The sequence below is a fragment of the Homarus americanus genome, unplaced genomic scaffold (assembly GCF_018991925.1).
Source record: "Homarus americanus isolate GMGI-L3 unplaced genomic scaffold, GMGI_Hamer_2.0 scaffold36569, whole genome shotgun sequence".
NCBI classification, from domain to species: Eukaryota; Metazoa; Arthropoda; class Malacostraca; order Decapoda; family Nephropidae; genus Homarus; species Homarus americanus.
This window is the reverse complement of record NW_024715215.1, coordinates 56826-82268: the sequence shown is the minus strand read 5'-3', so window position 1 is coordinate 82268 and position 25443 is coordinate 56826. Positions and strand designations below refer to the sequence as shown.

The following is a 25443-nucleotide window of genomic DNA, read 5'->3' as shown; positions in this document are numbered from 1 at the left end:
GCCATAAGGCCTCACCACCCTAAGGTTTATCAGGATATATAATAATATTACCGATATATTAATTAATTATAGTTATTATATATCCCTGAGGTGATTAATTAAAATATAATAAAATATATAATAAAATTAACTTAAATAATTAGTCTATATATAATTATTAACGTTAAATAATAATAAAATAGTATATATATCAAATAAAATAAAACTCATATATAATTCAAATAATATATTTTAATTAGATACATTATTAAATATAGAGTTATTTAGCGTTAATATATATAATAAAAATATAAAACATATAATTAAAGGGTAAATATGTAGTTAGTAATATGTCCTGGATAGTGTGAGGGGAGGTCAAGGGTCAGCCACTACACCACACTCATCATGGCTGAGAGAGATAGTTTAGTCTCACAATTTACTGCTGTGTCTGGTGTTGATTCTGAACGGGCTATATTTTTCTTAGAGTCTGCTGCTTGGAATTTAGAGGTGAATTTAAATCATATATAATTAAATATGATTTTAATTTTTTGTGGGGTAATATTTTTTTTCTTATAGGGTTTTATTGTTGGTTAGAGACAGATCGTCATCCAGGGGTTATTTATCCGGGTTTTTTTATATTTAATCTGGTTATGTTAGTAATTATATATGTTAATGTTGATTTTTTTTCCAGAATGTTTTAATTATTTTATTTTATTTTTATACAGGATTAATTATATGTATTTTTTTTATGGTAATTAACTAGATAAATATATTTTAGTTGATAATAATTACATTAATTGAAATGTATTATAGGAATTATTTATATTATTTTATTTTTATCATTTTATTGTTATTATTATTATTATTATTTTTATTCTACGATGATTTTGTATGGGGTCGTAGCGTCTTGTTTAGGGTGTCTGTCTCTGTCTCTCTCTCTGTGTTCACGTATTAAGCGATGACTTTTTTTTCCGCATATATGTTTGTTGATGAACCACCCCACACTCCCTAACCTAACCTAACCCTAACCTAACCTAACCAACGTAATCCTAACCTAACCTAACCTAATCCTAACCTAACTCTAACCTAACCAACGTAATCCTAACCTAACCTAACCCTAACCTAACTCTAACCTAACTAACGTAATCCTAACCTAACCTAACTAACGTAATCCTAACCTAACCCTAACGTAATCCTAACCTAACTTAACACAGTCTTTCATCTCTGTATAGTTCGTTAAATAGAGGTTTCACATCTAACGGACCCTCGATATAATGGACTTTTACCTAACCTAAACCTCGATAAAATGAACTTCCCACTCCACACAGAACCTCGATATAACAGACTTCCATCTCACGAAACCTCAATAAAATGAACTTTCCTCTAGATTATAAGAATTTCACACAGTAGTCAATCAAATGGCGTGTTTTACCCTCTGTTTACCTCCACCAGTCGGCACTGAGCAGTTTCTACGAGGAGGGTGATGATGTAGCGCCCGCTGGGGAGCCACTAGGTGATAGACCCGAGGCTGAAGGAGCGCCCAGTACACCCCAGAGGCCGTCCTCACAACCTACACAGTTACAGAAGTATTGATACTTGTTCTTATAACCTAACCTAACCTAAACTAGTCTTAAACTAACCTAACCTAACCTAATCTAGTCTTAAACTAACCTAACCTAATCTAGTCTTAAACTAACCTAACCTAATCTAGTCTTAAACTAACCTAACCTAATCTAGTCTTAAACTAACCTAATCTAACTTAACCGAACATAATCGAGCATAATCTAGTCTTAAACTAACCTAACCTATCACTAATCTAGCTTAACCTAACATAATGTAACCCAACGTAACATAATCGAGCCTAATCTAGTCTTAAACTAACCTAACCTATCACTAATCTAACGTAACTTAACCTAGCATAATCTAACCTAACCTCGTCTTAAACTAACCTAACCTAACCAAACTAACGTAACATAATCTATAAATTAACCTAACCCCTTTACAGAAAATTTATAGAATCTTATATGGTAGAAAAATTATATTAAAATGCCCAATAAATGTTAAATTATCAGTTAAAATCGCTAATCCACGTTAAACACCTCAGGGCCATAATTAACATGATGGATAGAGACGGCGAGAGCAGCAGCGAGGAGGATGGCCAAGCTTTCTATGCCGGGGGGTCGGAGCATTCTGGCCAACAGGTCCTTGGGCCCCCTAAGAAGAAGGCCGATATGGTTGCCAAGCTGTTCAAATCGGCCAAAGAGTAAGTATGTGGTGTCAGGTGTTAGTGGTGTCAGATAGTGGTGTCAGCCCTTAGTGTGGGGTTAGTGTCAGGTGTTAGTGGTGTCAGGCCTTAGTGTATGGTTAATGTCAGCTTATATTTTAAAGAGTGAAAAAGTGTTCAATAATAATTACTGTCTTTTTCTTTCCTCTCTCCCTCTCTCTCTTTCCCTCCCTCTCTCCCTCCCTCTCTCTCCCTCAGACACGGAGCGGAAGTCCTGGAAAGCGGAAAGGAAGGGAAGAAACAAAAGAAAATTACCTTTGGCGGAACGGGTTATCGCCTCGGTGGCTCATGACGACCACAGGGAGTTCAAGGAGGTGTTTGAGGTGAGTTAGGTGGTGGTGGTTTGGAGGTTGTTCAAAAGAGGTTAAGTTCAAGGAGGTGGTGGTTGGAGGGTTAGGTTCAGGAGGTGGTGGTTTGGAGGTTAGGTTCAGGAGGTGGTGGTGGTTTGGAGGTGAGGTTCAGGAGGTGGTGGTTTGGAGGTTAAGTTCAGAGGTGGTGGTTTGGAGGTTAGGTTCAGGAGGTGGTGGTTTGGAGGTTAGGTTCAAGAGTGGTGGTGGTTTGGAGGTGAGGTTCAAGGAGGTGGTGGTTTGGAGGGTGAGGTTCAGGAGGTGGTGGTTTGGAGGTTAGGTTCAAGAGGTGGTGGTTTGGAGGTGAGGTTCAAGGTGTGGTTTGGAGGGTTAAGTTCAAGGAGGTGGTGGTTTGGAGGTTAGGTTCAAGGAGGTGGTGGTGGTTTGGAGGTTAGGTTCAGGAGGTGGTGGTGGTTTGGAGGGTTAGGTTCAAGGAGGTGGTGGTTTGGAGGGTGAGGTTCAAGGAGGTGGTGGTGGTTTGGAGGGTGAGATTCAAGGGAGGTGGTGGTTTGGAGGGTTAGGTTCAGGAGGTGGTGGTGGTTTGGAGGTTAGGTTCAAGGAGGTGGTGGTTTGGAGGTTAAGTTCAAGAGGTGGTGGTTTGGAGGTGAGTTCAAGGAGGAGGTGGTTGGAGGTGAGGTTCAGTGGTGGTGGTTTGGAGGGTTAGGTTCAAGGAGGTGGTGGTGGTTTGGAGGTTAGGTTCAAGGAGGTGGTGGTTTGGAGGGTGAGTTAGAGGAGGTGGTTTGGAGGGTTAGGTTCAAGGAGGTGATGGTTTGGAGGGTTAGGTTCAAGGATGAGGTGGTTTGGAGGGTTAGGTTCAAGGTGGTGGTGGTTTGGAGGGTGAGGTTCAAGGAGGTGGTGGTTTGGAGGGTTAGGTTCAAGGAGGTGGTGGTTTGGAGGGTTAGGTTCAAGGATGAGGTGGTTTGGAGGGTTAGGTTCAAGGAGGTGGTGGTTTGGAGGGTGAGGTTCAAGGAGGTGGTGGTTTGGAGGGTTAGGTTCAAGGAGGTGGTGGTTTGGAGGGTTAGGTTCAAGGAGGTGGTTTGGAGGGTTAGGTTCAAGGAGGTGGTGGTTTGGAGGGTGAGGTTCAAGGAGGTGGTGGTTGTTTGGAGGGTTAGGTTCAAGGAGGAGGTGGTGGTTTGGAGGGTGAGGTTCAAGGAGAAAGATATTGGAAGCATAATGTGTTGTCTAATGGTTGACCCTAGGCTGCCATATGTGACCAAGACCCAGGTTGATGATCTGACTTTCTGCCTCATTTACATAACAGGGTCTCAATTATTTCTCTTAACGACCCTCCACACAACAGGGTCTCAATTATTTCTCTTAACGACCCTCCACACAACAGGGTCTCAATTATTTCTTTTAACGACCCTCCACACAGTTATCCCAGACACATCGAAGAAGGAGGAACGGCCTCGTGACGTCGCTCTCAAGATGTGGAGGACCGGGTTTACCGTGGACGATGGGCCACTACGAACATATGAAGACGCGACCAATGCTGAATTTCTCAACTCTATAAAGCGTAGGTGAGTGTGAGAGAGAGAGAGAGAGAATGAGTGTATGTATGTATGTATGTATGTATGTATGTAAGTAAGTAAACACGAGAGACTGTACAACCCAATCCAACGACCCCAAACAACCGTCGCTCATCTTTTCAGTGAGGTACCCCTAGAGCTGATCAGGGAAGCGAGGGGGGGCGAGGTTTACATCAACATGGCCGACCACCGACACGAGGATTATGTCCAGTCGAGATCGTCTCTGAGGGCCTTCTCCGGCTCGGGTCATACTCTAGGCAGGTGAGGTCAACGGTGATTAGCCTGTCGTCTGTCTGTCTTTCGATCTTTATCTGTCGTTTGTGGTTTTTTTTAGTCTGTTTTTAATCCCGAAATTCTTGTGTTTTTTTTTTTTTAGCCTAGCCCCAATGGTAGTCGGACAAGAGACGGAGCCCCTAGGAGCCGTGGGAGGAGCGAGCGTCAACACCACTCTGATCGCCTCCACTTCGAAGGACCCCAAGGCACTAGAGAACGCAGCCCAGGCCAAGCTCAACGTTAATACCAGCGCCCCCGTCACTAACATACAGGTGCCGGTCTATTGTTTTTGTGGGGTCTTGAGATCTTGTGTTGTGATAAATTGTTTATCTCTCATCCACATTCCTAAAACACATTCTTCCATTCCAGGTGCGTTTGCCCGACGGATCTCGCCTCGTCCTCAAAGTCAACCACTCTCACACCATCAGGGACATTCGGCAGTTCATCTCGGCCGCTCGACCCGCCATACAGTCAACGGAATTCGCCCTCATGACGACCTTCCCGTACGCCGAGCTGACGGACGTTTCTCAGACCGTAGAGGAGGGGAAACTCTTAAATTCGGCCCTGGTCGTTAAAACCAAATAATTCCCGGTAGTTATTAAGCTCGACGAGGCAGTTACCCGGGACCGGTATTGCGTAGTTTCTGACGTTTCGATACTTTGTCCGAGTTATTGATATTTTTGGGGAAGTACCGTGAATGCAAAGTAATTAACCAAAAGTATCGATAACTTGTAAATAATGCTGATATATATATATGCTTTTCAATAAGGTATCGAGGTATTAATCCCAACCGATACCACATTGTAAGGTATCGGCATTGTTGAAAATACCGATATCGGTCAATTCTCGGTAAAATACCAAAATATGATAAAGTTAACATTGTGATTCTAGTATAAATTCTAACATTGTCATCCCGATATAAATTCTAATATGATCCCAGTATAAATTCCATCAATATGCTCCTGGGATAAATGCCATTAATATGCTCCTGGGATAAATGCCATCAATATGCTCCTGGGATAAATTCTAACAAATAATGGAATTTACTCAATGCTCCAGCTTATCTTAAGGAACTATTACTCAATTTACCTCTGTCTTTATGTATTTAGGACGATCAATTACTGGAAGGTCTTAGAAAATACCTTATTACAGGTGTGCTTTTGTTATTAATTGAATTTACCTGAAGAAATGACACCTGAGTTTATTTTACCTGATTAACTAACTAACCTAACACTACCCTAACCTAACCAATCCTAGTACTAACCTAACCTCAGTTAAATAGCACCTGGTTAGTTAATAATCAGGTGGAATAATCCTCAATGGTGGAAAATTTCAACATCGGGCAATTCGAATTATTTTACCCTGAATCCCGACGGTAACATTCATGGCAACGATAACATAAATAATGATATATTCTTCCGTTATATAGGAAAGCTACGATTACTTTGTGTTGTTTGTTTTTTTTTGCACACGGCGTTTATTGTTTTTTCTTGTATGTGTTTAGGCTCGGATATTTGCAATGTAATCGAGATATGTTGGAATTGGTAGAAATACACTGAAAATTTTGTTAAGTCGTCGTTTTATTGTACCTGTGAATGTTTTGGTTTATTCCTGGCTCCTCCACATTCTTGACCCACCTGGATACTCTCCCCAACAACTGCCGACTGATCACCTGCCGTTCGCCAATCAGCTTACAGGTAGTAGAAGCCCCAGCTACGTCAAGACTAGGTCTCGGGTGAGGACGTAGGGGGTACTACTGATCACCGACCTCCTATTGGTTAATTCAAGTCGCGCTTACAGAGTTCTCCTGCACGACACCAAAGAGTACTTTTTGTTGCTGTGGCCCGTGGAAAGAAGTTCTTGTGCGGAAGCCTGGTTGCAACAAAAGCAATCCAGGCTGGCAGTAAATGTATCACTTGAAGAATTAAGGCTCTGTTAAGTTATACCCATAGTAGAGTAATCACATGTGTCCCCAAGTTAAAATTCTCTTTTAGATTAATTTTATTACAGCGTGAACGTGAGTGAATCATATATCCATGCAAATTGTAAATCATTGTATGGAAGCTTGACAAATAAATGTAAGTGCAATTATCTGCCCGTATCTGTGATCCTATCTTATTATTACTAAAGGTAATGACTGATTGGTTATGACAAAGTATAACCAGTAACTTAGATGGATGTTGAAATTTAAATGAATTCATTAAATCATCATTTATCAAGTATAAATCATGGAATGTCGAGTGGTGGAGTGAACTATGTAGATACGCCATAATCTCCTGTAAGTAATCAGTGTGAAGGTATCGAACTCTACGGTAAGAAATACGACATATTATTATCTTTATATAATATAATCCACTCCAGCTACCACCGATTCTTCTTGGTGGACCGAACCATACCAAAACCATGACACTGACCAATGGCATAAATACGCGTAGGCCTGTGGAGATCATTCTACTCTACTCTCACCAACCAGCAAGACCTGCAAACAAGCGCCTCACCACACACCAACTCCTTAACACTGCACTGTACTTACAATATATATACAGGAAACGCATTGTGAGTTTCTATTCTTGCTGCCATCCCGAGTGCGAGATATCTTACCTGTATGTACGTTTGTGAGCCCAGACAAGAGAGAATTGACAACTAACCACATACAGTACGCTATAATTGGTGACCGTCAGTTACAGAATGCTACACTACCCCTGTCTCCTCCACATTCTTAACCTACCCCTCTACATTCTCAGCTCTACAAAGCATTCTATCCAACACAAAATCCCACATCAAGGCCATGACAAATTAACACTACAAAATACAAATTCTTATAATAACTACAGTATTCTCAAGAATATGCAACCACACTTCTAATAAATGGAAGAATTACCACGATAATTCTTGATAATCGTACCACAAATAATTACTGGGTGTTTGATAATACTTTCTTTAGTAATTACAGAATAAACTTACCATTAATTCCTTGATAATTCTGTCACAAACTACTTCGGTAGAATCCCTTACGAATGATTATTTCTCACCAATAATTACAGAAGAATAATCCGCTGTACCCCAAAGCTGTAATAAAAACCAATGTATTTTGAATCATTTTATTACAAAGAAATTATCAAGTAACGTAATTTTTTTCTCAATTGCCTGAAAAATTTTCCTAGTTTAAAAAAAAAAATTAAAAAAAAATCAAGTTCTGATACTAACGTGTTCAGGTAAGTTCAATGTCTTCTGAACTGTTTTTTGAACTTCTCGTAATGGAAGTCATCCGTCGCCTTTTCACCGTGGGGTCTCTTAGGGGCTATAGTAGAGATCTTTACTCCGCCTCCTACCACGGGTTCGACGATTTCCTGGACTTTCTTCTCCTGCTTCTTGGCCGGGCCGGTTTCTTCGAGGTTAACTGGGGAAAAAATTATAAAAAATTCTCTTATTAATATTTGGCTTTTTTAGATTTTTTTTTAAGGGAATAAGATTTTTCGTTTTATATAAGGGATGACTTGAAGATTAGACACCCTAGTTTATTTTACCTGAAGAGTAGACACCCTAGTTTACTTCGCTTGAGGATTAGACACCCTAATATAAATCAGTTTCAATCACAGTTCCTCCCCGACTTACGACGGGGTTAGGGACCCAAATCCAGGTCGTAAGTGGAAATGGTCGCAAGTCGAAAATGCTTAAATAATACACTGAAAATCTAAAATGGGTGTCTCTTTTTCTTCTCGGCACCACAAAACTCTCACTTTTTAAGTTTTTACGACCCGCCTCAGTCGTAACAAAATTTTGTCAAATTACGTATTTTCGAGTCCCAACGTCAGTACACAGACAAAATTTTCGTGTATAATTCACTTTAAAATATCTGGCAAGCTTAAAAGTGAGAGTTTTGTGGTGCTGAGAAGAAAGAGAGACAACCATTTTAGATTTTTTATGTATTATTTAAGCATTTTCGACTTACGACCTGGATTTGGGTCCCTAACCCCGTCGTAAGTCGGGGAGGAGCTGTATTATATAAATCAGTTTCCAGTATATAAATCCATATACAGTACTGTATTAAAACAAACAAATCGAACTTATGAATCACGCCTCACAAACACCAAAAAATGAGTCAAATTTATGAATCACGACTCACAAACACCAAAAAATGAGTCAAATTTATGAATCACGACTCACAAACCCCAAACTCACATCTGTTATGCTGCACGAAGTTGACAGCCATGTTTTTGGGGACAAACTCCGACGGCCGTTCTTTTTTCATCATGCTCTCGCGGAGGAGCTTCTGTTTGGCTTCCTCTGTGGCTTCGATGTTGCGGATTTTGGCTTCGAGGCCCAAGTCCACCTCTGGGATTCCACTCAGCATCTGGAATTCAATAATAATATAGTTTCAGGCCCAAATTCAACTCTGGGGTTACAATAAACACCTGGAATCCAGTGTTTCAGGACAAAATATACTTCAGGGATTCCACTAAACATCTGGAATTCAATAATAATATACCTTAAGGCTAAAATTCACCTCTGAGGTCCACTAAACATCTGGAATTCAATAACAATAAAATTTCACGTCAAAATATACTTCAGGGATTCCACTAAACATCTGGAATTCAATGTTTCAGATCTAAATATATTTCAGGGGTCCACTAATATCTGAAATTTCATTATTAAGTTCAAAGTGTAAATCTATTTCAGATGATTCGAGTCACAATCTTTTTCATAAATTTCAATCCCATGAGATATATTTCAAGTTTAAGACACTAATCTTTTTCAGGGGCACTTGACCCAGTACACTTGACCCTTGTGATTGGAAAGGTATCTGCAAGGTCTGATTTGGTTTGATTAGGTTAGGTTAGGATAGATTAGCATTAGGTTAGGTTAGCATTGTCATGTTAGCATTAGGTTAGGTTAGCATTGTCATGTTAGCATTAGGTTAGGTTAGCATTGTCATGTTAGCATTAGGTCAGGTTAGCATTAGGTTAGGATAGATCAGGTAGGGGTTAGCATGAGGTTTGGTTAGCATTGTCATGTTAGCATTAGGTTAGGTTTGCTTAGGTTAGGTTAGATTAGGTAGGGGTTAGCATTGTCATGTTAGCATTTGGTTAGATTTCATTAGGTTAGGTTAGATTAGGTTAGGTTAGATTAGGTTGTTAGGTTAGGTTAGGTTAGATTAGATTAGGTTAGGTTTGATTAGGTTGTTAGATTAGGTTAAGTCAGATGGCCTATTTCATCTCACCTGGTTACTCAACATTTCTTCACTTCTCTTGCTGGTCGACTCCCTCAATATATCGGGGACAGCGTGTAAGGCGGCCTCCTCTAGTGTCTGGTAGCGAGGCTGTTCGTCTTGCTTATCCTCCGACTCGATACCCTTACGCTTGGCTAGATTCTCCTCGATATATTTCTGCCTGGAGGAATGTAAATAAATCGAAATAAATCGTTAATATTTTGTTCTGTGGTGTCGATAAATTACACACACACACACACACACTAAAAAAAATGGCATAATTAGCATTTCTTTGTACAGTATGCTCACCTGTACAGTAATTAGCTCCTCTTAATCAGCTCCCCATTATGTCACCTGTACAGTAATTAACTCAACCACACAGTAATTAAACCCCTATTAACCCCCACCCCAGAACCATCACATCATCTCACATCTCGGCGTCCTCGTCACGTCGGTTGGTTTCCGCGGAGAACGACGTGCCGATGCCAGTGTCATACGCGTCGTCGGTCTTCTTGGCGTTCTTCACCTGTGATAAGTCTAGCATTCCTCCACTCTTTGTCTTAAATGGGTCATCCTGGGGTAAAAAAAAGTCTTAATTAACCCATAGGAAAAGTCTTAATTATATCCTGGGGAAAAAATTTAACTTAAATGGGTCGTCCTGGGAAAAAAATTTACGTAAATGGATCGTCCTCGGCAAAAAAATGGTCTTAATTACATCATTCGGAAAAAAAGTCTTTAATACAACCTTGGTAAAAAAGTCTTTAATTACATCCTTAATAAAAATAATGGTCTAAAAATTTTTTTCTCGTGGTCTGAAAAATTGCAGATGGAATTTAATGTGGACAAATGTAAAGTAATTAGTCTAGGAGATGTAAACCAAATGTTATTGAGAAATGTAACTGTGAGAAAGATTTAGGAGTACAGTACAGTACAGTATAGTCTTGATTTACGCGGATTTGGTTTAAGCGTTTGGTCATTTACGCGGCACTTTGCCAGAATGAAAATTTTAAGTTAGCGGTTCATTCCATCATTTACGTGGGAAGCGGCGCCTGGAGGGTGCGCATTAGGTCGCTCTTACGTTATCGCTGATGTCGTATGACGTATCGGACTGTGATTGGGCCACACATACTTACCTCCCTCTGCCGCTAGCTGTGATTGGTCTAATGTAGCATGACGTGCCCTGCCACCAGAGGGAAGAAGTCACTGACCTAGCCAGGCCAGTCTCATTGTTCTAAGTCTCCACGTATACAGTTCTCTCTTGTGCCCGCTATTCCCCTCACAATGGCTTCCGCTGGACTCCCACCACCCCCGAGAAACCTTGAACTACCTGGACCAAGCCATGGTTATGTGAAGGAAGTCATCGAGTTGGGGGAGAAAATCAAGCTCATCCTTGACAAAGACACAGTCAAGCATCGGTATGAAGTGTCTAATAACCTTCTGTCGAAAATTATGGAGCAGTATGTCCAGATGTATCACGACAACATCAATGCTAATCGTCAACGTAGTATTATGGAGTTCTTCGCCCGCAACCCACCACAACCACAGCCAGCCCAAGTCAGTGATAGTGAGGATATGGACTTTGAGGGGTTTGTCTGGGAGGCCCTGCAAACCTCTGTGAGTAGTGATAGTGATTCACCGGAGGGCCACTAATCTGCCCTCTGCCTCGGAACCAGCCGCCATCCACGTGTGCCGACCCATCTCTTCTACTAAGGCAAGTGTTAAACACCTTTAGATTTGTAGTTTTTTATTTAGATATTATGTGTGTGTGTCAATACCATCATAAAAGGTACGTATTGTGTCGGAAAAAGTGGAGTTTGGGGGTCGGCCCAGTCTCTATTTCAATTAATCCCATATGTTCTGTTATTTCGTTTACGCGTTTCTCATTTTACGCGGACCTCCACGGGTTCAATTGACCGCCTAAATCAAGACTATACTGTATTGATAAGTAGGAATCTTAAGCCAAGTAAACAATGTGTTTTTGCTCGTAACAAGGCTAATAAAGTACTTGGGTTCATACAAAGGAGTGTTAGTTACAAGACTAGCGAGGTCATCCTAAAACTGTATCTTGCTCTTGTGAGACCACACCTGGATTACGCAGTTCAGTTCTGGTCACCGTATTACAGAATGGATATAGAATCCTTGGAAAGAATTCAGGGGAGAATGACAAGACTAGTCCCGGGCATTAGGAACCTTGAGACGTAGAGCGAGGGGCGACCTGATAGAGGTGTATAAGTGGAAGTCAGGGCTAAACAAAGGCAACATTACAAAGGTACTCAAACTATTCAACCAGGAGCGAACTCGTAACAATGGTTTTAAATTAGACAAATTTAGATTTAGGCGAGAAATAGGTAAACACTGATGAATGGAACAAGTTACCAAACATCATCATTAACTCGAATACGCTGGATAGCTTCAAAAATAGGTTGGATGGATATATGAGCGATAGGGGTTGGTTAGGTTAGGTTGGATGGCTATATGAGCGATAGGGGTTGGTTAGGTTAGGTTGGATGGCTATATGAGCGATAGGGGTTGGTTAGGTTAGGTTGGATGGATATATGAGCGATTGAGGTTCGGTGTAAATGGGGCACCCTGCCTAGTATGGGCCAATCATCCTGGGAAAAAAATAAAATAGTTAATGTTTCCTCCAGTTTTATGTGTGGGAAAAATTATCTTTAATCATCCTGGGAAAAAAAAATAACAAAATTAATAAATAAAAGAAAGTAAGTATTTGAGTTATATTAATTAATATGAGAGAGAGAGTGAGAGAGAGAGAGAGAGAGAGAGAAAAAAAAAAGAGACAGAGAGACCAGAGAGAGAGAAACAAATTGACAGACAGAGAGAGAGAGAGTGCAACACAGACAGACAGAAAGACAAACAGAAAAAAGACGAGACAGACAGACAGACAGACAGACAGCATCTCACCTCACCGCCCTCCTGTTTAGTAGTCTTCTCCCCGACCAACAGACCTTGAGCACTTATGCCAACGTGTCGACGGCGATACTTCCTCAATTCTTTACTCTCCAGCAATTTCAATCTGTAAACAAGACAGGAAAATGGCACGTCGTGTTAGTACATTATCACGTGAAGATTGGCCCTCCTCACTTGATTATTTTACCTGATTGATACCCTTTGGTTTGGTTGGGGAAAAGGTTTGGTTAGGTTAGGGAATGGGTAAAATTATCACTTAGGTCATCCAGCGATTTTCAGATTGGCGTTTCTTCCGCTCATGATAACTTCTGAGAAAATCTCAAAAAAAAAAGAAATTCGTGGTAATTTTTGCAAGTTCTCGTTGATGTTAAAGCCACCCCAGAGAACTCCCGTGCGTTCGTGTGCCGGTTAGTAGGCTGAATTCCGCACGCGTCACAGTCTACCACATGCGGAAATGTTCTTTGGACGTTGATTGGTGGGTATGATCCGAGACTGACCAATCACAGCTCGGTATAGCCCCCTGCAGCGACCCCCTTGGATTTTATTTTATTGTGTAATGGCAGTGCTGTAGATTATTGCACAAACCAACACAAGATTTCACCTCGAATGTTACGGTGAGGACGACGAGGCGTTAACATTTCTCCACCGACGCAGTGTTTTGCCGGCTGTGTTTACTGATACGAACTATAAGCGTCCCTGTAGCTATCAAACGGAAAAAATAAACCTTAAGGTACCGCGGAAGAATTACCGTCCGGAAATCGAAGAAAACGGAACGTGGTTAAACAGCGTCACTATAAAGGAATATTTCTCGACGGTGTACATCACTGGCTCCAGTAGGCATGACACCACCAGACTGTCATTAACCGCCCTCATATGCCTCCTAGTACAAGTGTCGAGTGGCGTAATTTATGTTCGGAAGTGACACAGTACTGTTTTGACCAAGAGCCAGTAGGAGGCGCCGGTGTCATCGTGGAAATAAACGCGTCAAAATTTGCCAGGAGGAACTATTTCATCGGCCGTCTTGTAAATAATACCAGAGTGTTCGGCCGCACCCAGAGGACCCCAGATAAGATTTTTTCACCGTCTCTCGGCTGTAGACGCGACGCTGCTACGCTAATTAATTAAAATCAATTCCCAAGAGGAACTATTTCAGCGGACATCTTGTAAATAATACCAGAGTGTTTGGCCGCACCCAGAGGACCCCAGAGAAGATTTTTCACAGTCTCTCGGCTGTAGACGCGACGCTGCTACGCTAATTAATTAAAATCAATTCCCAAGAGGAACTATTTCAGCGGACCATCTTGTAAATAATACCAGAGTGTTTGGCCGCACCCAGAGGACCCCAGAGAAGATTTTTTCATCATCTCTCGGCTATAGACGCGACGCTGCTACGCTAATTAATTAAAATCAATTCCCAAGAGGAACTATTTCAGCGGCCATCTTGTAAATAATACCAGAGTGTTCGGCCGCACCCAGAGGACCCCAGAGAAGATTTTTTCACCGTCTCTCGTCGAATCTCTCGGCTATAGACGCGACGCTGCTACGCTAATTAATTAAAATCAATTCCCAGTGAGGTATTGTTTGTATATGGATGACCAGGTGATATATGGCCTCTGATGACAAAAAAAATTAAAAAAAATACGACAAATTTCAATTTTTTTTAGCGATTTTCACTTAAAATTATAACGAACGGAAGAAATAGCATAGAAGAAAAGTGACTTAAAATTATCTAAAATAATGATTCCAAAAGCTTAAAAACCTAAAAAAAAAAAAAATTACTGAATGACCTTAAGACCAAACCTAACCTAACCAAACCAAATCTAAACGATAATATAACCAAGAAATTATCATGTATTAGTAAATTATCACATGAAGATTAGCGCCCCATTGATTAAATACCCTTAGGTTAGGTTAAATTAGGTAAGATAAGGTAAGATAAGGTGAGGTAAGATAAGGTTAAACCACATCACAAATCATCACACTTATACTCACATCAACGCCTCATCTTCATTACTTCCCTCATCCTCTTCATCTATCTCTCTCTTCCTCCTATTATTCTTATTCTTCACCTTTTTAAACGTTATTTTAGGCTCCTCACAGACTTCTTCCTCAGCACCAGCCGCCATCATGTTTACCTCTAACAGTGTTGCCACCTCACTCTATAAGGTCACTCTTTGATAAAATTCGTTAATAATCACTAATTTATCTTTTGTATTAATAAAAGTTAACTAAAATAATTTATAATATCGTTAAAAATCATTAATATATCGTTAAATATCGTTTAATGTTAATAGTCTTCCTGGTGGTTGGTAAAAAAAATATATAATAAATTCACCAAACAAGTCGCTAAATTAAGCTTAACATAGATAAAATTAACTAAAAAGTCGTTAAATTAAGCATAATATAGATAAAATTAACTAAAAAATCGTTAAATTTATGCAAAAAAATCACTATAATAACGTTAAAAATTAATAAAAGATTTAATATAATTTTTCTAATTAATGTGACTATTTTATCTAAGGTGGTAACACTGATTAATCCGGATTGACAAGAACGCTCATTTGAATCCGGATTTATTTTCTTTTAATGAATCCGGATTTATATTCTTTATTGATATTTACTAGATTGATAGATATAGGTACTTAGATAGCTAAATAAATTGATAGATGGCAAAGAAGGAGGGTACAGTACTCATCCATGACTCATAACACAGCAGCCTTCAGCACCCCCTCCAACACTGATCATGTCACCCAGGCAGCAGTACTCATCCATGACTCATAACACAGCAGCCTTCAGCACCCCCTCCAACACTGATCATGTCACCCAGGCAGCAGTACTCATCCATGACTCACACCACAGCAGCCTTCAGCACCCCCTCCAACACTGATCATGTCACCCAGGCAGCAGTACTCATCCATGACTCATAACACAGCAGCCTTCAGCACCCTCCAACACTGATCATGTCACCCAGGCAGCAGTACTCATCCATGACTCATAACACAGCAGCCTTCAGCACCCCTCCAGCACTGATCATGCCCAGGCAGCAGTACTCATCCGCAGCCTCCAGCACCTCAACATTCATGTCCCAGGCAGCAATCTCCCATGACTCACACACAGCAGCCTTCAACCCCTCCAGCACGATCATGCCCCAGGCAGCAGTACTCATCCATGACTCACAACACAGCAGCCTTCAGCCCCTCCAGCACTGATCATGTCACCCAGGCAGCAGTACTCATCCATGACTCACAACACAGCAGCCTTCAGCACCCCTCCAGCACTGATCATGTCACAGGCAGCAGTACTCACCATGACTCACAACGCAGCCTTAGCACCCCCCAACACTGATCATGTCCCAGGCGCAGTACTCATCAGACTCACAACACACGCCAGCACCTCCAACACTGATCAGTCACCCAGGCAGCAGTACTCATCCATGACTACAGCAGCCAGCACCCCTCCAGCACTGATCATGCCCAGGCAGCAGTACTCACCCATGACTCATAACACAGCAGCCTTCAGCACCTCCAACACTGATCATGTCACCCAGGCAGCAGTACTCACCCGACTCACACAGCAGCCTTCAGCACCCCCCAGCACTGATCATGTCACCGGCAGTACTCACCACCATGACTCATAACACAGCAGCCTTCAGCACCCCTCCAGCACGATCATGTCACCCAGGCGCCACCGACTCAACACAGCAGCCTTCAGCCCCCTCCAGCACTGATCATGTCACCCAGGCAGCAGTACTCACCCATGACTCATAACACAGCAGCCTTCAGCACCCCTCCAGCACTGATCATGTCACCCAGGCAGCAGTACTCATCCATGACTCTAGCACAGCAGCACCCCTCCAGCACTGATCTGTCACCCAGGCAGCAGTACTCACCCATTCTAACACAGCAGCCTTCCACCCCTCCAGCACTGATCGTCACCCAGGCAGCAGTACTCACCCGACTCCTAACACAGCGCCTTCAGCACCCCTCCAGCACTGATCATGTCACCCAGGAGGTACTCATCCGACTCACCAGCCTGCCTCAGCACTGATGTCACCCAGGCAGCAGTACTCACTGACTCACCAGCAGCCTGCACCCCTCCAGCACGATCATGCCCAGGCAGCAGTACTCACCCATGACTCATAACACAGAGCCTTCAGCACCCCTCAGCACTGATCATGTCACCCAGGCAGCAGTACTCACCCATGACTCGCCAACACATGACCTTCTTCCCTCCAGCATGATCATCACCCAGGCAGCAGTACTCATCCATGACTCATAACACAGCAACCTTCAGCACCCCCTCAACACTGATCATGTCACCCAGGCAGTACTCATCCATGACTCACAACACAGCAGCCTTCAGCACCCCTCAGCACTGATCATGTCACCCAGGCAGCAGTACTCACCCGACTCATAACACAGCAGCCTTCAGCGCCCCTCAGCGCCTGATCATGTCACCCAGGCAGCAGTGCTCATCCATGACTCGCACAGCAGCCTTCAGCACCCCTCCAGCACTGATCATGTCACCCAGGCAGCAGTACTCATCCATGACTCACAACACAGCAGCAGCAGCACCCCTCCAAGCACTGATCATGTCACCCAGGCAGCAGTACTCACGCGACTCTAACACAGCAGCCTTCAGCACCCCCTCCAGCGCAGTCATGTCACCCAGGCAGCAGTACTCATCCATGACTCATAACACAGCGGCTTCAGCACCTCCAGCACTGATCATGTCACCCAGGCAACCCAATGCTGCCATGACTCATAACACAGCAGCCTTCAGCACCCCTCAGCACTGATCATGTCACCCAGGCAGCAGTACTCACCGCGAGCTCATAACAGCGGCAACCCCAGCACCCCCCTCCAGCACGATCCGCTGTCACCCAGGCAGCAGTACTCACCCATGACTCATAACACAGCAGCCTTCAGCACCCCCTCCAGCACAGTCATGTCACCCAGGCAGCAGTACTCATCCGCGACTCTTAACACAACATTATTAACGCCTCAACACTGATCATGTCACCCAGGCAGCAGTACTCATCCGCGACTCACAACACAGCAGCCTTCAGCACCCCTCCATGCCCCTGATCATGTCACCCAGGCGGCAGTACTCACCCATGACTCATAACACAGCAGCCTTCAGCACCCCCCTCCAGCACGATCATGTCACCCAGGGCAACAGTACTCATCCATGACTCATAACACAGCCTTCAGCACCCCTCCAGCACTGATCATGTCGCAGGCAGCAATGCCATCACCCATTTCCACAACACAGCGGCACCCCAGCACCCCTCCAGCACTGATCATGTCACCCAGGCAGCAGTATCGCCAGCAGCCTTCAGCACCCCTCCAACACTGATCCATGTCACCCAGGCAGCGGTACCACTTGTTCTCTTTGGCAGCCTTCAGCACCCCCCTCCAGCACCTGGTCATGTCACCCGGGCAGCAGTACTCATCATATCATAACAGCAGCCTTCAGCACCCCTCAACTGATCGTATCACCCAGGCAGCAGTACTCACCCATGACTCGCCAGCAGCTGTAGCACCCTCAGCTGATCATGTCATCCAGGCGCGAGTACTCACCCATGACTCATAACACAGCAGCGCTGGCACCCCTCAACACGATGTGTCTTAGGCAGCAGTACTCACCCATGACTCATAACAGCCTTCAGCACCCTCCAACATGATCGTGTCACCCAGGCAGCAGTGCTACCCATGACTCATAACACAGCAGCCTTCAGCACCCCCTCCAACATAGATCATGTCACCCAGTGGCGTACTCACCCATGACTCACAACACAGCGGCCTTCAGCACCCCCTCCAACACTGATCATGTCACCCAGGCAACGGTACTCACCCATGACTCATAACACCGGCCTTTAGCACCCCTCAACGCAGTCATGTCACCCAGACGCCCAGTACTCATCCATGACTCACAACACAGCAGCCTTTCCTCAGCACTGATCATGTCACCCAGGCAGCAGTACTCACCCCTTGACTCATAACACAGCGGCCTTCAGCACCCCTCCAACACTGATCATGTCACCCAGGCAGCAGTACTCATCCATGACTCATAACACAGCAGCCTTCAGCACCCTCTGGCCTGGTCATGCAGGCAGCAGTGCTCATCCATGACTCACAACACAGCAGCCTTCAGCACCCCTCAACACTGATCATGTCACCCAGGTTGGCAATCGCCACCATGACTCATAACACAGCGGCCTTCAGCACCCCTCCAACACTGATCATGTCACCCAGGCAGCAGTGCTCATCCATGACTCATAACACAGCGGCACTGGCACCCCCTCCAAACACCAGTCATGTGTGCCCAGGCAGCAGTACTCATCCATGACTCACAACACAGCAGCCTTCAGCACCCCTCCAACGCGATCATGTCGCAGGCAGCAGTATACATCCATGACTCACAACACAGCGGCCTTCAGCACCCCCTCCAGCGCGATCAGCGTGCGGGCAGCGGTATAATCCGCGACTCACAACGCGGCAGCCTTCAAAACTTTCCAACACTGATCGCCGCCACCCAGGCGGCAGAACTCATCCATGACTCATAACACGGCAATACTTCAGCACCCCCTCAACGCAGTCATATCGCAGGCAGCGGGTACTCATCCATGACTCATAACACGTATTCATGCCCTCCAACGCAGTCATGTCACGGGCAGCAGTGCTCATCAGCGACTCATAACGGCAGCCTTCAGCACCCCCTCCAGCACTGATCATGTCACCCAGGCAGCAGAACCCATTCCATCACTCACAACACAGCAGCCTTCAGCACCCCCTCCAGCACTGATCATGTCACCCAGGCAGCAGTACTCACCATGACTCATAACACAGCAGCTCTTCAGCACCTCCAGCACTGATCATGTCACCTATAGCAGCAGCACTCATCCATGACTCACAACACAGCAGCCTTCAGCACCTCCAACACTGGATCATGTCACCCAGGCAGCAGTATCATCCATGACTCACAACACAGCAGCCTTCAGCACCCCCTCCAACACTGATCATGTCACCCAGGCAGCAGTACTCATCCATGACTCACAACACAGCAGCCTTCAGCACCCCCTCCAACACTGATCATGTCACCCAGGCAGCAGTACTCACCCATGACTCATAACACAGCAGCCTTCCCCACCCCTGATGCCTATTAAAAGGAAGAATAAAAAAAACTATCATTTCATTATTTATTTTCCATATCTCTGGATAAATAGATTTAATTTTATTTTACACTAATGTGCAGTTAAAAAGAAATTAAAAAGAAGAATTTATACAAACAATTCCTTAAAATTACCTTGAATAAATTTATACAAATACGTAATCCCTTAAAATTACTTAGAATAAATCTATGCAAAAAATTCCTTGAAAGGATCTAAAAAAAAAAAAAAATACTAAAAAATACCTCCAAATCGCCTTAAGAAAAATGTTGACTATGGTTGAAAGCTATATTGTAATGTTCTCATGTCAAAGCTAACTGTGTATGGTGTTAGCTTAATGTATAAAACAGAGAGGCACTATTTTAGCAAACTGTGATATCTTAGCTGGACGTGATGGGGGTTTATTAGCTTACGATCGTTTAACCCTTAAATGGCAGCTAACAATTCCCTATTTCGTTCCCATGTGAGAAAATTGGTAAGCAAGGAATATGATATTTAGCTGATGGTGACCACCGTCCGTACAGCTAACTTCCACTGATGACCACCATCCCTACAGCTAACATCCACTAACGATCGTTGCTCAAGGCTTAAACCAATTACTCGAATTTTCACCACATAAAAAAAAGTTACCACAAGCTAGTTCAGCGTACGATCGTTTAGCTAATTAATCGCTTTCACTCGACCAATTCACTCGACAAGCCGTGTACAGTAATACTTCTCTTAAAGGCATTACTGAAGTTTTACAACATCATCACTATCACCATCATCATTAACAAACTCATTATCATCACTATCATCATTACCAAACTCATTATCATCACTATCAAACTCATTATCACCATCATCATTACCAAACTCATTATCATCATCATCATTACCAAACTCATTATCATCACTATCATCATTACCAAACTCATTATCATCACTATCATCATTACCAAACTCATTATCATCACTATCATCATTACCAAACTCATTATCATCACTATCATCATTACCAAACTCATTATCATCACTATCAAACTCATTATCACCATCATCACTATTTTTCACCATCCGTACCCTAAACAACAGCGAATAAACAACAAAAACAACGCAGTAAAGGCCAAAAGGAATTCCGAACTCTTTATTATTGTCACGTTTCGACGACCCCAGAGCCATGGGGTACTATTGCTGTAAATTCTCGATGAAATGTGGTAGGTTAGAATGAAGTGTGGTGGGTTAGACTGAAGTGTGGTGGGTTAGAATGAGGTGTGGTGGGTTAGAATGAAGTGTGGTGGGTTAGAATGAAGTGTGGTAGGTTAGAATGAAGTGTGGTAGGTTAGAATGAAGTGTGGTAGGTTAGAATGAAGTGTGGTAGGTTAGGGTGAAGTGTGGTAGGTTAGGATGAAGTGTGGTAGGTTAGACTGAAGTGTGGTAGGTTAGACTGAAGTGTGGTAGGTTAGACTGAAGTGTGGTAGGTTAGAATGAAGTGTAGTTAGAATGAAGTGTGGTAGGTTAGAATGAAGTGTGGTAGGTTAGAAATTATGTGTAGGTTAGAATGAAGTGCAGTTAGAATGAAGTGTGGTAGGTTAGAAATGAAGTGTGGTAGGTTAGAATGAAGTGCGGTAGGTTAGATGAAGTGCGTGTAGGTTAGAATGAAGTGCGGTAGGTTAGACTTCGAAGGTGTAGGTTAGAATGAAGTGCGTAGGTTAGAATGAAGTGTGGTAGGTTAGAATGAAGTGTGGTAGGTTAGAATGAAGTGTGGTAGGTTAGAATGAAGTGGTAGGTTAGGAATGAAGTGTGGTAGGTTAGAATGAAGTGTGTAGGTTAGAACAGAAGTATAGGTGTTAGGATGAAGTGTGTAGGTTAGGATGAAGTGTAGGTTAGGTTGAAGTGTGTAGTAGGTTAGGGGATGAAGTGTAGGTTAGAATGAAGTGTGTGGGTTAGAATGAAGGGTGAAATAGATGTGGTAGGTTAGAATGAAGTGTGGTAGGTTAGAATGAAGTGTGGTAGGTTAGACTGAAGTGTGGTGGGTTAGAATGAAGTGTGGTGGGTTAGAATGAAGTGTGGTGGGTTAGAATGAAGTGTGGTGGGTTAGTATGAAGTGTGGTAGGTTAGAATGAAGTGTGGTAGGTTAGAATGAAGTGTGGTAGGTTAGAATGAAGTGTGGTAGGTTAGAATGAAGTGTGGTAGGTTAGACTGAAGTGTGGTAGGTTAGGATGAAGTGTGGTAGGTTAGAATGAAGTGTGGTAGGTTAGAGTGAAGTGTGGTAGGTTAGAATGAAGTGTGGTAGGTTAGACTGAAGTGTGGTAGGTTAGGGTGAAGTGTGGTAGGTTAGGGTGAAGTGTGGTAGGTTAGGTTGGGTTCGGGCTTGTTAGGTTAGGATCGTTTGAAAAGAATTAAGTTAAACCACCAATCATCTACAGGAACAATTTAACCCACAGATAACAACCCAATCCCCCCCACTTAATCACCTTGCTTCACCTGCGTCCATCTGCTAACGACCTCGCTCAATTCTCCCTCACGTTATTTACTACATCTGAGGCCAAATTTCCCATTAAACATGTATACCGGTTCATTAATCTCCTATTTATTGTCTACTGGCATCTTAAAACAGTATGAAAATAGAATACCAGGATATTTCGTAATTTTAAATGACGTAGCTATTAAAATAATCACTGGCCAATCGTAGGGTAATGTCTCAATGCGCTGTCTTGTGATTGGTTGAGAAATACCGTAATAACAACACTATTATTGTATACTAGTAATAGTAATAATAGTAACAGCCATCAAAACAATCTGTACATCTGGCTGTCGCAAGATACCATTAGATTATAGGAATGTTTTCTTTATTTCTCTATCGTATCAAACACGACCCCATACTAATACAATGACCCATGAATCTGTTCTTACGAGTTAGTTTAAAAAAAATTGGAGTCTTGCGTTCATTTGACTATCTAACATAAGACCCCAATACAATAAAACAAACCGTGGATGTTTATTTACCTTTCGAACTTACCACGACCCCATCACCACTAAAATGACCCACGTACAGTCACCCCAAAAAAGTCCTGTCGCGAACCACGAGATTCAGACTCTTGAATCCGAAGTATTTATGGACAGAATAATGTATCGGTGTCCACTGCTTCGGGTTCACGAGTCTGAAATTGGGTTCGTGATTCGCGACAGGACTTTTTTGGGCGACTGTACTGTATCTAGTCCCACGAGTTCATCATTAGGTTCTTTTACCAATAACAACGAGAACTTCGAAAATTCTATCAAGCGTCGTCGAACACACATCAACGCTGCACGCTTAAGATCTAGTTTATCTCAACAAAATACATCTCGAACAGACATCGTGAAAATAAACTTTGTAAATGGTAGCCTCTTTTACTCTAGCTAGGATTCATTTGGACCGAGGAATGCGTCGTAGGGTAGGGGAGGAACGCAAGTGGCTAATGAGGTTTAATACCGTCACACGTTTCAACCATGAACGATTAATCTCTTGCGACGAATAAAATCGTCTCGGATCAGCTAAATGCCACGGTGGGTATCTTTGTGCTAAATAAAATCACCGGTGGATCGGTTAAAATATCTAAACTAACGTCCCAATACAAAAAGCGTCAAACTCCTTTCGGAAAAACAAAGTCGTCGAAACATGAATCGAATAACGCCCCATAGTACCAATACGCTTCCCCTAACCTACAACACCGGCACTTATTTACACTCGTGTTTTAACCCGACTTAAAAAAATAGATGAAGAATTCGTGGAAAAAAGTGCATTACTAAAATACAGTATAGCTAATTTACTAATGTCTATCACTTTACATTATTAGAGCAGTGAATTACATGACCAGTACAGTACATCCTGACGCAACACGACCACACCGTCCAGGCAGCTAACTACCACTGATGATGACCACCGTCCCTACAGCTAACTTCCACTGATGATGACCACCGTCCCTACAGCTAACTTCCACTGATGATGACCACCGTCCCTACAGCTAACATCCACTGATGATGACCACCGTCCCTACAGCTAACTTCCACTGATGATGACCACCGTCCCTACAGCTAACTACCCTCAAATTACATTAGGTTAGGTTATGCTAGTTTTAGGTCAGGTCAGGTCAGGCTCTTGCTGTTGTGTACAAACTATTAATATACAAAATTAATAAATAATCCCAACAATTATGAATAAACTGGAGGTCACCTGAAGAATTTACATCCTAGGTTATTTTCACCTAAAGCCAACATATTGAAGGGAATAAAGTCACTGTACTCAAGGGAATAAAGTCACTGTACTCAAGGGAATAAAGTCACTGTACTCAAGGGAATAATGTCACTGTACTCAAGGGAATAATGTCACTGTACTCAAGGGAATAAAGTCACTGTACTCAAGGGAATAAAGTTACTGTACTCAAGGGAATTAAAGTCACTGTACTCAAGGGAATTAAAGTCACTGTACTCAAGGGAATAAAGTCACTGTACTCAAGTAATTAAGAACACGTAATCAGTTCATCGAAAAATTAAACAAAAAAATAATAATAATATAATACTCAAACTATCAAAACTGTGCAATACACTTGGCAACAAAAACACACTTACACTTAACATGCACTTACACACACACTTACACTTAACACGCACTAAGAAGTACTCTCAATCGGCACTAAAAGTACTTCCACCACTTACCGATACTTTCTTTAAACACCTCAGGCGACATTTTTAACACCGATATATTTTAATAAGCGAGGGATATCCATTCCCCGATATCTTTTCCAACTTCCCGATTTAACAAGCGAGGGACATCCATTCCCCGATATCTTTCCCAACTTCCCGATTTAACAAGCGACGGACATCCATTCCCCAGATATCTTTCCCAACTTCCCGATTTAACAAGCGACGGATATCCATTCCCCGATATCTTTCCCAACTTCCCGATACCAATATTTCAAAAATTATCTCCTTTAAAAAAAAAAAAAATCATTCACTAAACATTACCACATTAACATATTTTAACATTGACAAACATTATTTCCCTTGGGTTTTAACATTAATTTCCTGCATTATTTCCAAAGCTATCCAGTACCAAAGAAAGATTAGGTGAGATGATGAAGTGTTTACATCGAGTTTTTACGCCTAAAATCGTAAATTAAGATGTAAATGCGAATTTTTTTCCCTTTATTTCCTCTATAATTATGTAAATGCGACTTTTTTTCCTTTTATTTCCTCTATAATTACGTAAATGCTATATTTTTCCCTTTGTTTTATCTATAATCTGTATATAATTGTAAATACATTCTTATTTTGCTTGTAAATCTGTAAATAAAAGTATAAATAATGTTTCTCCTTTAGTTTCATCTATTTGTAACTAAAACTGTAAATTGTACTATAATTTCTGTGTCTCTATAATTCTGTAAATAAATATGTAAATACTCACTTTTAATCTTTTATTTCATCTATAATTCCGTAAATAAAGTTGTAAATGCCATCGTTATTTCATCTATAATTCCGTAAATAATGTAAAAATATCATCTATGTTATTTCGTCTATAATTCCAAGACCCAATAATCCAGTGATGTAAAAAAGGTCGTTCGATATGTATAATTGCATCTGCTGTCTTAACGATATAACGACCCTATTCGATGATGGCAACAGTGACATCACATTTCCCGCACACGTCTTCGAGGAGGGAATTTGTACAGCGAAACCTCGATTTAATGAACTGTATAGAGATG

General features: G+C 42.3%; 2 protein-coding genes and 1 long non-coding RNA gene across 3 annotated transcripts; 2 read left to right on the top strand and 1 right to left on the bottom strand.

Moving 5' to 3' along the window:
- Positions 1–330: 330 nt before the first annotated feature.
- Positions 331–5983, top strand: LOC121854780 (NSFL1 cofactor p47-like). Its single transcript, XM_042349560.1, has 8 exons — positions 331–486; positions 1432–1565; positions 2084–2242; positions 2462–2552; positions 3862–4130; positions 4263–4400; positions 4516–4684; positions 4782–5983. Exons 1-8 carry the CDS (start codon positions 385–387, stop codon positions 4995–4997), a joined length of 1278 nt encoding a protein of 425 aa, XP_042205494.1. The 5' UTR covers positions 331–384; the 3' UTR covers positions 4998–5983.
- A 1516-nt stretch (positions 5984–7499) lies between these two features.
- Positions 7500–14709, bottom strand: LOC121854835 (telomere length and silencing protein 1 homolog). The gene is made up of 6 exons (XM_042349637.1): positions 14542–14709; positions 12544–12655; positions 10053–10195; positions 9634–9802; positions 8595–8766; positions 7500–7812 (listed from the first exon to the last, which is right to left on the bottom strand). The coding sequence occupies exons 1-6, from the start codon at positions 14676–14678 to the stop codon at positions 7634–7636; spliced, it is 912 nt and encodes a 303-aa protein (XP_042205571.1). The 5' UTR covers positions 14679–14709; the 3' UTR covers positions 7500–7633.
- A 6277-nt stretch (positions 14710–20986) lies between these two features.
- Positions 20987–21483, top strand: LOC121854827. The gene is made up of 3 exons (XR_006086642.1): positions 20987–21180; positions 21217–21236; positions 21411–21483. It is a non-coding gene; the product is annotated as an uncharacterized LOC121854827 (long non-coding RNA).
- The last annotated feature ends 3960 nt before the right edge of the window (positions 21484–25443 follow it).